The 13,674-nt window shown below is 40.8% G+C and overlaps 1 protein-coding gene across 8 annotated transcripts in view; it reads right to left on the reverse strand.

Moving 5' to 3' along the window:
• Positions 1-756: 756 nt before the first annotated feature.
• LOC136846503 (micronuclear linker histone polyprotein-like) overlaps positions 757-13,674 on the reverse strand; it is a 625,416-nt gene continuing 612,498 nt past the window's right edge. For all 8 annotated transcript variants that reach the window (XR_010855438.1, XM_067117370.1, XM_067117397.1 and 5 more), the window contains one exon: positions 757-2,100. Coding sequence is in view for 7 of the 8 variants with exons in the window: in XM_067117370.1 (XP_066973471.1) it covers positions 2,015-2,100 (86 nt within the window). In the remaining variant the exon portion in view is untranslated. The remainder of the gene's footprint in view (positions 2,101-13,674) is intronic.

A 13,674-nucleotide genomic window follows, 5' to 3' on the forward strand; every position in this document is an offset into this window, starting at 1 on the left:
TGCTTGTACGTAGAGAAAGTGGACGGCGTGAGATTTGCGGTTGCTGGAGGTTTTTTCCCAAAGGTAAATAGTTGAACATGAAAGTGATGTTTAAGGGTACATTAGACGCATGAATGTTTTTGAGTGTTTATGTAAAGTTCACTTTACCCAAGCTGTGACATCCATTTTTGTTTTACCCATTTTGGAAACGAATGAGTAAATTACAGGTATATATCCTCTCTTGAGTAGTATAGTTCATTTGCGAGAGTTAGCTGTGGATCGAGTAACGGAGATGATAATGGAATTCTGTCTGAAGATAAACGTGTGTATACGTGACATTATTTTAGAATTGATAGTGTAATTAGAATTGCAGGTTCAAATTTGGAAGTACCTGCAATGTAGTATAGTATTGGATGGGTGTATTTAGCGTTAATACTGTAAATGTATCGTAGAACTGGTAGCATCTAGATTAGCTGGGTATCAAAAATGAAAGTGTTCTCGTGAACTCAGAGACAAGGTTAATAGAGGTGGAAGTTCGTACCTTTTCCAAGGGTTTCAACCGTCAAGTTAATTTTCTGTAGTAATTTTCGAATTTTTTCCATTATTCCTTGGGTCTCTTGAATTAGTTTACGTAGATTTTAACTGGGTTAAATGAAAAATGAGAGGTTAAATTTTATACTTAAGAGATCCACGATAAATACTAATTTAATATATAAAGAAGGTAGATAGTGTGGGCTTGTTACATATTCCGTGTTCGAGGAGAATGAAACTATATGGTTACATTTACATTTTATTAGTTAAGAGATTTACAGATTAATAAAAATGACTGATGAATTGTATAAATAAAATACGGCATGGCTACATATACACTCTGATCCAACAATTTTGAAAAGTCGTTAAGCAAAACGACTGTGAGAATTCCACGTCTGTATGAGGCGTGATTGTGTTGGGTCTCTCAGAGGATCAAAGCAAACATATGTGGCGTCCCAACTAAGCACCAACCGTAACTAAACACTTGACATTCCAATATTATGTACATTCAAGTTTACTGGAATGCACAATTAAAGTTATATTTTATATTAGTGGTATTTCCAACACTATCTAACGGGCATTATATACATAACTGAACAAATTTACAAACTTAGCCACTGGCTATATAACTTTTTGACCTTAGCAATTCAGTAGTACCTCTAAAGTAGTATTTTTTTAAATTCTTAAGTGCCATTATATACATAGCTATACCAATTATATATTGAAAAACTCGCTAGCAGTAAATACTCTTAGGCTGAACAAATGACTTTTTTTTATATGAAGTTTGATAAAAAAAACCAAACCCTTATAATACAAAAATAGTATGTGATGTGCTTTGAGTTACATGCTCTATAGTTGGATGTAGCAAAATTAATAAAAACCTGCAACTATATAGAAAAAACATCGATACAGCCACGGAGCTATAAAAATATGGTTACAAGCTTTCAAAGTTTTGAAGTTTCGATTGCCCCTGATAAAATTAGCAATGCACCACAAGCAATGCCGAGTCCTCGGTCAGCAACTATGTATAATATATAGTCCCACGTGTCTATTCACAAAGTCTACACTTCACAGAAGCCGTTGCTAGCGAACGCTTGCTGCATTTGGGTAGACGTGTGATAGCGATCTCGAGAATAATTATAATTATATTATGACTGCATCTTCTTCAGATCCACTATATATGGTAGTCAGCACTTGCAACTCAATATAACCGCATTAATTTGAACTATTCAAATGATTACAACTTCTTAAGTACGTAATACACTTCCCTGGATAGCTGCTTTGCATTATTCAATCATGACATTTTCTAGACTCGCGAAGTAACGAATGAAAGTTTTAAGTAAGAGCCCCTTGGAGGAAGGAAAACTACTCTCCCCAACTTACATTAGTAATGCCATAAAATGCAAAAGGAATTTCTAGAGGCAATCTGGGCTTAGGCCTATCATCATTATTATCATCTACCACGCGAAGATGACTGCTCTCTCTCTCACTCTTCTCTCTTCGATTACATCTTGTTATCGAACGAGTACTGTTTTCTGCGCCAGAATCCTCGGAAAAAGTTGAAGCGGAACTTCGATCCTTCGCCATTTTCTGAAAAGAGAAGAGAAAAATTATAAATATGAATGTATATTTGAAAATTTACTTAAACTTATGTAAGACTAAGATCAGCACTGAACTGTAGTCACCGTTAGTGTTTAAAATAACTTAAATGTTGCCAGTTACTCTTTCTACTTAGGAGACTTGATAGATGGCATAGACTTAGGAGTGCAATTTAAAACTAATTTAAATGAATGCGCAAATATGCTAACTTGAGCATTTCTTAATCTAAAACCTTTACTGTCAGCCCATATACAGTAAAATCTCCAGTTAAATCGACTTCCAAATGTGAATGCTTACCAACTTGCCTCTAAACCTTTACATACCGATTTAATCTAAAGACTGATTATACTGCCAAAACAAACTTGGCTGCTGCGATTTGACATTAAAAGCCTTTTCAAGTAATGATCCCGTGGACAGAACTGTCTCCTTATCATTCAGCTCTTCTAATACCTTAATTCTTCAACTCGCGGGCCACGTGTAGCTTAGCTGACATTCTCTCTCTCTCTCTCTCTCTCTCTCTCTCTCTCTCTCAGTAGCATTACTTGTGGAAGTAGTACAGTAGTAATAAAAGAGGTCTTTTTTTAAATTTGGTGGCATCTATAGTATATTGTATGCTGTATAATAAATGAGTAAATTAAATCTTGCATCGCCTAGACAGTGATGCAAAGTGATTAGAAATAGCGAGGCTTTGTTGGGGGCAGACGAGCAACGGCAGGGGGCCAGTACAATAGCATGGCACTCTCCAACTAGGTTACGCAGAAATATCCGGCCTCGTGCCTCTCTCTCTCTCTCTCTCTCTCTCTCTCTCTCTCTCTCTCTCTCTCTCTCTCTCTCTCTCTCTCTCTCTCTCTCTCGCCTTTTGCACTATGACTTCACTCCTGAAAGTGCGAACTCATCCCCCTCCCCTACACCCCTCTCTCATTTTACACAAGATAGAGGAAGCCCATAATCTCTCGTTCTGGAATGCGAGAGATCTTTTGCACTAATGCCCGTATCTCTCTTTCTCTCTCTCTCTCTCCCATCTCGTGCTGCCTCCTCCCCCTACTCTCTTTCTGTCTCTTTCCCCCTCCTTTCTTTCTAGCTTCCCTATCTCTTCGCACTTCCTTGTCTTCTCTCCACCACCACTTTCTCCAACCCCTTTTCTCTCTCCAGCCTCCTATCTCTCCACCTTCTTTCTCTCTCCACTCCATATCTCCCCAAAACCTTTTCTCTCTCCAACCCCCTTTCTCCACCACCTCCCTCTCAACACTCATTCTTTCAACCCCTCGTTTTCTGTCTAACCCCCATTTCTCCACCCCTTTCGTTCTCTCTCTCTCTACCCCAATTTCTCCCCCTTTCTCCCCACCTCAACCCCGTTTCTCTCTTCCCCTTCTCTCTCTTCATCCCCTTTCTATGCCCCCATTCTTTTAACAATACTTTGTCTCTCTCTCTCTCTCTCTCTCTCTCTCTCTCTCTCTCTCTCTCTCTCTCTCTCTCTCTCTCTCTCTCTCTCTCTCTCTCATAATAATAATAATAATAATAAAAAGGATGACAAATATTTTAAAGCATCTCTTTTATCATCAAGAGACTCGAACAAAAGGCATTCTTGGTCCACAGAAGTGGAAAATTACTTAATGTTATCCTGATGAATGTGAAAAAGACCACGGTCTATTCTTGGCAAATAATTCATAATCAGACTTCTTATGATACCCTGCCTGACAGCTGTTCAAATCCTTTAGCACCTAGCACCTTAATCGACACCTATCCCCAATATCCTGCGTCATTTTAAGTCGACATCTGTCCTTGTAATTTCTGGCACCATAGTCGGCATCTTTCCCTAAGTCATGTGGCCCCTTAATCGACATCTGGCCCTATATCCTGTAGGCCGTTAATCGAAATCTGTCCCTATCTCCTGTGATCCATAATCGACACTGTCCCTATATCCTGTAGCCCATTAATCGACAACTGTCCCTAAGTCATAAGGCCCATTAACCAACACGTGTCCCTATATCCTGTGATCTGTAATCGACACTGACCCTATATCCTGTAGCCCACTAATCGACATCTGTCCCTATATCTTGTGGCCCCTTAACCGACGTCTGGCCCTGTATCCTTGTAGCCCCATAATCGACATGTCCCTAAGTCATGTGGCCCATTAACCGACACCGTTCCTATATCCTGTAGCCCATTAATCGACGTCTGTCCCTATATCTTGTAGCCCTTAATCGACACCTGTCCCTATATCCATCCTGTGATCCCTAATCGACACTGCCCCTATATCCTGTAGACCATTAATCAACATCTGTCCCTAAGTCATGTGGCCCATTAATCGACACCGTTCCTATATCCTGTAGCCCATTAATCGACGTCTGTCCCTATATCTTGTAGCCCTTAATCGACACCTGTCCCTATATCCATCCTGTGATCCCTAATCGACACTAACCCCTATATCCTGTGGCCCCTTAATCGACGTCTGGCCCTTTAACCGGCACCTGTCCAGATAACCTCTGGCGCCCGATTTGACACAAACCCAGGTGTGGCCTTTCTAAATCTGAACCTTGAAAGCGGAAATGCTTTCGTCCTCAGGCGCCAATTTCTTCCTGGGTGTCCAAGAAAACTGTGCTTGTATCTTCTTGAAAATGCGCAAGCATGAGCGAGAGGGTGAAAACGAAATCCGTGAGCTAATTCAAAGCTAATTTTTGCGGTTTGGGCTCATGCAAAGGATTACGTATCCTTTGATGAACTGGGATTTCAAGATACGGGGGCAGGGGATGGGAATATTAACATACTGTTATTTTGCTTTAAAGTTCATTCAGAGCTGCAGGAATCATTTTCACAGAAATTTTATGGCAAAAGCAAGTTTTTTTTTAACGGAAAATTAAATTCATTTTCGTTGTAAGACAGAAATGTGATTTATCGTATTTCTTAATTCATCTGAATATATCTGCAGCAGCTTCCGGAAGATGCATATTTTACCAGACCAAATATTGGAATCGAAGCTGACTAAACTAAGTGAACAGCTGTCCCGATGGGCATTTTACCTGGCAACTACCACGAAACAGATCAATTTAAATCCACCTGCGATTGATAACAGAATTTCCTGTTCAGTTCGGGACAAAGCAAAGAATCGCCACTGTTGGCAGACACGAAGCGGTTCAAGTTGGGGCAGGACCAACTAAGAACAATTAAAACTTACTCAAGCGAAATTGCCATTTTTATATACATAGACCTTGGGCTAATTCCAAAATGGAATGGATGATTGTCTAACGATGTAACATTCTCTCTCTCTCTCTCTCTCTCTCTCTCTCTCTCTCTCTCTCTCTCTCTCTCTCTCTCTCTCTCTCTCTCTCTCTCCTTTTAACAAAATACACCTCTAATCCACAAGAAGTGCACGATTATACTCAACAGCAATGAGGAAAAAATAAAATAAATTCTGCCACGTGAGTTAATGGCCTCTCTAGGTTAAATCCGGACGAAATAGGATCGAGGGTAGCTAGACGCTCTTTGCCTCGTAAAGAAAATAAAAAAGAAGAGCCTCAGTGAAATTCGCAACAAATCCTGACTGTCTGATGCAAGCGACGACAGATCGAATTGAAACCCAAAAGAAAAATCACAGGACAAAGAGGAACCAGATCTCTATAACATCTGAATTGTCGCCAGTGGTTTTGCGAACTAAGCAGAATCCAATCGGTTCCCCTCCCCTTTTGAATCGTTCCAAGTCGCACTGCATGATCTCTCAAAATCCGGCTACGGTGCGAGAGAGAACAGCCCTCTTGCATAATTCGGTCGATTGCAAAACCAAATAATACAGAGGGTTGTTGCCCGACGGACTCCTCTTCTTCCTTGTCCCGAAACACCACCAACAGACTCACTCCCGTGATCCAAAAAAGACACTCTTGCCTGTCGCAGACCAAGGCTCTTTTGTTTGTTACACAGCTCTCTCTCTCTCTCTCAAGAGTAGCCCGTCCTTGCTGAACGATTTGACAATTTAATTTTGGCACCAACATTTCCAACTCGCAAGTCTTGTCCCTAGTAAGTCATAAATGCCTCGTATCACGTACAGTTTTAGGCTTTCATATGTAGTCTAGTTTGTTACCATCGCCCGGACTAATTAAACGCTTCAGCGAGAGAAAAAGTGAATGAATAAACCGCCGAGAGACTAAAAAAAAAAAAAAATGAGCGTCCTGCGAGTGTATGACTGAAACAATATAACAATGAAATCCTGTTTGTTTGCACTGTTAAAACATCCAAGTGTTATTGTTGGGTCATATTACCGACGTATTCACACGATGACCAGCCGGAACTCGTCCCCCGTCATAATATGTACCACCCTGGTGCCAAATGTACCCCTAACCCACCCTCCGTCTCTCTCTCTCTCTCTCTCTCTCTCCCTCCTACACTTTCAACCTCCCTCCCTGTCTTTCAACCTTAAAATTCTCTCTCTCTCTCTCCTACACTTTCAACCTCCTTCCCTGTCTTTCAACCTTAAAATTTTCTCTCTCTCTTTCTCTTAACCCACCTTCCAACAAAGATTCTGTCAAACCCCTTACACCTCTCCTCTCTCTCTCTCTCTCTCTACACAATCCTCGTTTTTCCCTACACTTTCAACCTCCCTCCCTCTCTCTTTCAACCATAAAATTCTCTCTCTCTCTCTCACAATATCCTCTTTTTTTTTCCTACACTTTCAACCTCCCTCCTCTCTCTTTTGCAACCTTAAAATTATCTCTCTCTCTCTCTCTCTCTCTCTCTCTCTCTCTCTCTCTCTCTCTCTCTCTCTCCACAATCCTCTTTTTTTTTTCTACACTTTCAACCTCCCCTCCTCTCTCTTTCAACCTTAAAATTGTCTCTCTCTCTCTCTCTCTCTCTCTCTCTCTCTCTCTCTCTCTCTCTCTCTCTCTCTCTCTCTCTCTCACACACACACACACACACAAGACCACTGAAAAAGGGAATGTTAAAAAACAAGACCAGCATCTGGCACGCCAGTCACCTCCTTGTCTGCAAGCCAGAGGAGGATCTTCCCAATTTACGAAAACTATTTTGTTCAAAGCTGCGTCTACGTGAAAGCTCCCCCCTTCCCCTCCCCCCAAAAGGAAGAGGATGAAACAAACAAAGGGACTTGGTAGACACAGATTAGTTTAATTAACATTAAGAGATTTTGTGGGTCTAGAGAAATCCTTTTTTTTAAATAAAGAACCATCACCTTTAGTCTCATATTTAACAATGCCAGTGGAATTGCAAAACTTTCGGGTTAAACTGAAAGGTGATTTCTCTCTCTCTCTCTCTCTCTCTCTCTCTCTCTCTCTCTCTCTCTCTCTCTCTCACACACACACAGTCACAAGCCACACTCTCCTGGTCATTCACCCCAAACTTTTTTATTTATTTCATTACATAGGCAAAACGTTAACGGGACATTGAGAGAGAATCAAAAAGTAGGGTTTTAAATGTCAGCAGACATTTAGAGAACGGATGCAGTATATTTTAGAGAAAATGAAAATAATGCTTCACAAACACGAACCAAGCATTCACATTAACCCGGCTCTTCGTGTTAACAAAGAGTAAGATAATTCGCGACTGGCACGGTTTGCATCTCGTATTTAACACATTAGAGGTTTCAAATGCACTTGAAAATGATGTTCACAGGAAGATGTGGAAATGTGTCGAGATAAAAGAAGATAATGGAGTGAGACGCTGAACAATATAATTGAAAAATGTGGAACCAGGGAACGTATGTAGTTGGGAGAGTTCGCAATTGAAGGGAACATCGTATGGCATGTGAAAAGGGATGGTTATTGAGAGAAAAAAAAAAACAGAAAAGCAATTATTTAGAACAGTGTTATAAGGAGAAAGAAAATTAAATAAATACTGTCTTAAAAAGAAAAGCAAGGATAAGCTGTTGATGTGTAATATGCTGTTTAAATGGTATGAGGAACGCGTTCGGGACACCCAAACTGAAACTTAGAAAAAAGGGCCAGGGCTTAAAAAAAAAAAAAAAAAAAAAAAGGGTAATTTTCTGGTGAAGGTTTCTAGAAGTGCCCGAAAGGATGGAGGGTGCTAGAATCTAGAAGTTTTATAGTTAACTAGTATTCTAGTTCACTGAAAAAAGTGAAATCGCAGCGGGGGAAAATAAGGAAGGTCAGATAAATGAGATCTACTGGTGAATGACGACAAAATCGAGAAAATGGTGAATTCGCAAAACTGATTAAAAAGGTTTTTTTTTTTTTTTTTGTCCCCTTCTCTCTTCATTCTGGCCCATGAGGAGGTAACCAATATCCCCCGCTTTAAGTAAAAGCAGAACGAAAAGATAGGGGGTCCAGATTTCCTTCAGAAACGTCTTACAAGTTGTAGAGAAAAATGTGGTGGAAGACTTTGAAGTGTGTCAGCTTGGAGGAACTCATTTCATTCGGCTCATCAGATCATATTTCTCTCTCTCTCTCTCTCTCTCTCTAGGGTAATAGCCTTGAACTGTACTTCCCAAATCTACAGCATAACTGAATTGGATCAAAGGGCCCGTCGCCTTGTGATCTCCGACCAGTGTAAAATTGGGACCTCCGAGTCCTTCACCAGTTCGGTGACTGGATCAAGGTAATCCTACGGAGAAGAGATCTCCTTTCATCCTTATCCCTAACACCCATAATCAAACTGTAACAACCCGAGCTTTCGTAAAAGTGACATCTAATAACCAACTTAACAAGTGGGATTTAAAAACGATAATTGTACTTATACCTTTACACGGTTAAACGTTAAGGAAACTATATTTGTACAACTTTCCAATTTAAAAGCGTGCAGTTGAAAGCAAACAAGTGCATATAAGAATGTAATACCCATTATAAAAAAAATTACACACACCTTCTCGTATATGTGTATGTATGCATGTATGTATGTATTGATAATGAGAGCGGAGCCAAGCTAATCTGCCATTCTTGTGAGTTATCCACTACCGACGTCCCCCGGCCCTTCCACTAATAAATTTTCGTTTTCGTTGCACACACATTTTTGGATGGAAGTGGCCGTGACAATACATCATATATGAAGAGTGTTAGTACATCATAAATTCAACTTATCAGTGTGTTACGTGTCTCGGAAATAGTTGTCGCAGTGTGTATTTCAATTTCCCTTCCAGAAGGCCATTCCTGGCCTGTCTCTGGAGGCCTCTGGAGTCTCCCTTCCCCTCTCCCAGGACCCCCGGGTGAGGGGGGGGGCCATCCCATCCTTCCCACTCCCTTTTACATCACCTGTCACTCAGCATCCTTCAATCAGATGATTGGGAAGGCTGCTGCTGCTGTTGATGCTGCTATTCTCCCAATCTTTCAATTTTTTTCTCTCTCTCGAGCTGGAGGCCACAATATTAGAACCTTCGCTTGTATCTATCTAGCTCCTTGAATTCCTCCTCCTAATCATTCTATTGAGAGAGAGAGAGAGAGAGAGAGAGAGAGAGAGAGAGAGAGAGAGAGAGAGAGAGAGAGAGAGAGAGAGAGAGAGAACAGCACTACTTTACAATTTATTAGGAACTTTGTAGGAATAAAGACACTGGTAACGTGAAAGTTAGTGAGCAATGTCTACCGTTATCTGAAACACACACATGTATATAAACTGTCTATATATAATATAAATAAATATATATATATATATATATATATATATATATATATATATATATATATATATATATATATATATATATATATATATATATATATATCTGGGAAGCTCTAATTATTTGCGTAATAATACGAAACATTCAAGCGTAAATACGTGCTTGATCCACTTTTAGATTTAAGTGGCCTTGCACATGAATATAACGTGTTCTTACTGCAAAGCAAGATCATAAATATAACTAAAATCAAGAGAATGATGGAAAAGGCCTCTCACTCTCTCACTCTCTCTCTCTCACACACACACACATCGGAAGTGCAAGAGAACCTATCACATAAACATGATTTGCGTCACTCGGAATTGGAAATGCATGCTCCCTCTCTCGTACGTCATATGTTATTGATATGAAAACCTTGTTCCGTAATGAAACTGATCAATATGTTTTTCCTATGTAAACACAATGCTCATGTTCAAATGAAAGGACTTGCAATGACTGCTAAAATATGATTCCCCCCGTTGGAGGGTAGTGCTGTCAGTGCCACCTCATGAGGTGCACTGTAGGCATTACAAGAGGTTCTTTGCAGCGTCCCTTCGGCCCCTAGCTGCAATCCCTTTCATTCATTTTACTGTACCTCCATTCATATTATCTGTCTTCCACCTCGCTATCCGCCCCTCTCTTAACAAACATTTCATGGTGCAACTGCTTTGAGGTTTTTCTCCTGTTGCACCTTTCAGACCTACATACTCTCAATTTCATTTCCAGCGCTGAATGACCTCATAGGTCCCAGTGCTTGGCCTTTGGCCTAAACTCTACATTCAATCCAATTCAAAATATGATTCCACGATGAACCTGGCTGCATACACAAGTATGCGCGCCTGAGTCAAACAGACACGTTCTCTCTCTCTCTCTCTCTCTCTCTCTCTCGGGGAGTGAGATAAAAGAGAAAATCCTGAACTTCATCGGTTTCTATCGAGGGAAGAAGACCTATCGAAGTGACCAAAGTCTGGCTATGTAACTTTCAGGAGGAGTTATGATAGGCTTCGTGAGTTTCCACGCTCTTAACTAAAACAAACATTCTTGGAAGGGCTCGGGAGGGATATTTCCTCCAGAGGAGGAGGAGGAGGAGGAAAAATTCCTACCGAAGCCAGATTTATGGCTGGCATGCCTCACGGAACTTGCCTAATTTGGGGAATTAAATTTCCACGCTCATGAAGGCGAAATGTCTGTTATTTTGCCCTTAGAGCAAATGCCATACACACATACATATATATATATATATATATATATATATATATATATATATATATATATATATATATATATATATATATATATATATATATATATATATATATATATATATATATATATATATAAACATAAACTGTGCTTTCAAATCCCCAATATTTCAAACCCAAACAACACAGAGGTGTGAAAGGCACAACAGCAGACGTAAGAGGCAAAATGGCATATGATCGATGGCTAAGGAAAGTCACGGTCACTTGCTCCAGTGTTTTCCAAATTCCCGTAACTAGACACAAAGATATTCTGGGCAAGTAATAATTTTTTTTTTCACGCGCCTGAGTATTGGCTCATTTGAATTCCACGTCACTGCATTCCCCGCTTGAATCTAGTTGCAAAAATTTTTCCCATTAGCTATTTCTACCCGTTTACATTATTTTTTAAGGTTAAAACTTCTAATGGCTTAAAATTAGATTTAATCATCGTCTTCTGTAGGGGGCGAGATTGTCAGCATGACACCTGGTGCTGCCTTTAGATCACTTTAACATTATGTGCGGCGTTCTGGCCACTGGCAAACCCTTCATCTGTCTCTGCTGTACTCTGTTCAATTCTCTTTCCTTCCATCTTACTTTCCACCTCTCCTAACAATGGTTTCTCAGTGCAACTCGTGAGGTTTACCTCCTGTTACACCTTTAAAATCTCTTACTCTCAATTTCCCTTTCAGTGCTGAATGACCTCGTAGAGTTTATATTCCATTCCTTTAGTTCCATTTCAGATTCCCTCTTCCTCAGTGGACGGACATACACAGCCTGGTTCACCATGCCCTTGGACTCGCATTTCCCAAGAGCAAAGTCTTTCCCCCAGGGAGCCATGTGCCCTGATCCCCCCATTTCTTCCTGTCTCTAATACCATTCTGTCCTCCAACGTACCACGGTGTTAAGATTACTCTTACATCTTGGATTATCACAGCTTTTAATATATATGGAAAAGAAAATTACCGGTGGAATTGACTCGTCCATAAGATTATGTTAAATGATCATAGTTAAGATCATTATAAATTATTGGCGAAAATTAAGTATAGTATACCGACTCAGAGATATTGACCTTCAACAACAGACTTCTGAGACGAATATCCACACTAAAGTTATACGTATATGTCAAACACTTTCGTAACTCAACGCAGACACGTCACAAACAGGTCGAATACAAGTTGATAACTTGTTGGCAATCCTAACTATGGCTTCATCCGATGACCCAGCAAAGGCCAGAGATAATGTTCTCCACTTACGGTCTTTTGACTTGCTTGCAACCTGTTTGTGATACGCAGGCGATAAGTTTCCGACTTGTGTTTATGTCATGTTGTGTCTCTTGTGTTGATTACGTCATTAGGGTATCAAGGTAGGTATGGATGGGGTATACAGCAGATTTTACAGAGTTGGAGACTATAAGAGCAACGAGGACGCGTGAGACCAAGGGAGACCTTGTCTCTCTATATTCTAGAGGTCGCACCAAAAGAGATATCGAGGCTCTATGCATTCCTTAGGTGCCAGAGGCTAGATAATGATGATGGTCAAAGCGTGTAAGGTCACTGCTTCCCTAGTACAACTAAAAGGGTATTCTAGTTGAATTGCACACTATGTATCGATACTGGTCGCTGGTATAGTGGTTAGTGTCGTGGTATGCCACTCAGATGTCATGAGTTCACGTCTTCCCGAGGACGATGAAAAATCACTGGCTCTGCATCAAGATCAGTTACTGCTGCAGTGGGGTGTCTGAGGTGGGAGGTTGAAACCATCATTCTTTGGAAGCTTGAATTTCAAGTCAGTGGCCCCTTTGGTGTGCTTGTTCCATGCGAATAGGTTTCATCTAATGAAATAATAATAAATAATAATCACAAAGATTTGTCTGGTTACAGTCAGGTTTGTTATATTCCTAACTTAAAGGGAAGTCAGAGTAGTTACTCATATTTGCATTAGTGCTGACATTTACATCCATTCAACATCAAGAAACTACCAGGCACCGACTACCGACATTTGGAGCCCTCCTTCTCTTCCTCTCTTTATCTCACGGCTCCTTTGACGAGGGGAGCGGGACCTTCAAAAGGCTAATGACGGGGAATTGAGGGGAAACCGAAGTCAAGGGGAAAGGAAAGGACTCCCAACAGGATAATGAAGGCCTCATAAAATCCTGTTTCCCGTCAGGGAGTCTCTTCCACATTTCTTCCTCCTGCTGCCCAAGGAAGGGCGACGAAATAATACGTTTTAATTGAAAACGTGCATGAATACCTCAACCACCACCCCTCTCCCAATCCCCCTTTCCCCTCATATGACTATCACTCAGCCCCACTTCCAACACCATTTCGCCCCTCGCTTTTGTGAGGGGGAGAAGTGGCGTTTCTCTCTCTCTCTTTCTCTCTCTCTCTCTCTCTCTCCCCCGCTTTCTCTCTTTTTAAATAAACAACAATGCGTGCATTTCCCCTCTCCCCCACCCCCATGCAACATTTCTGTTGCCGCCCGCGTTCATGCATTCCCTTGCACGTTTAGAAAATGCACGTCCGTCTAAAAAGAGAAAAAGAAAAAAGTACTGTGGGGTATTCATCCCCAGCGTTATCTTGCGCTCTCAGTACTCTCTGGCATCTGTGGACCTTCACAGAAATTCGACAGGAGTTCCACTGAAGTTCTGAAAGCGGCAGTGTTGGGGATGGTGCTGGTGATGATGATGATGATGATGGTGGTCGAGGTGGTGGTGTA

Source organism: Macrobrachium rosenbergii, chromosome 2 (genome assembly GCF_040412425.1).
Source record: "Macrobrachium rosenbergii isolate ZJJX-2024 chromosome 2, ASM4041242v1, whole genome shotgun sequence".
Classification (NCBI taxonomy): Eukaryota; Metazoa; Arthropoda; class Malacostraca; order Decapoda; family Palaemonidae; genus Macrobrachium; species Macrobrachium rosenbergii.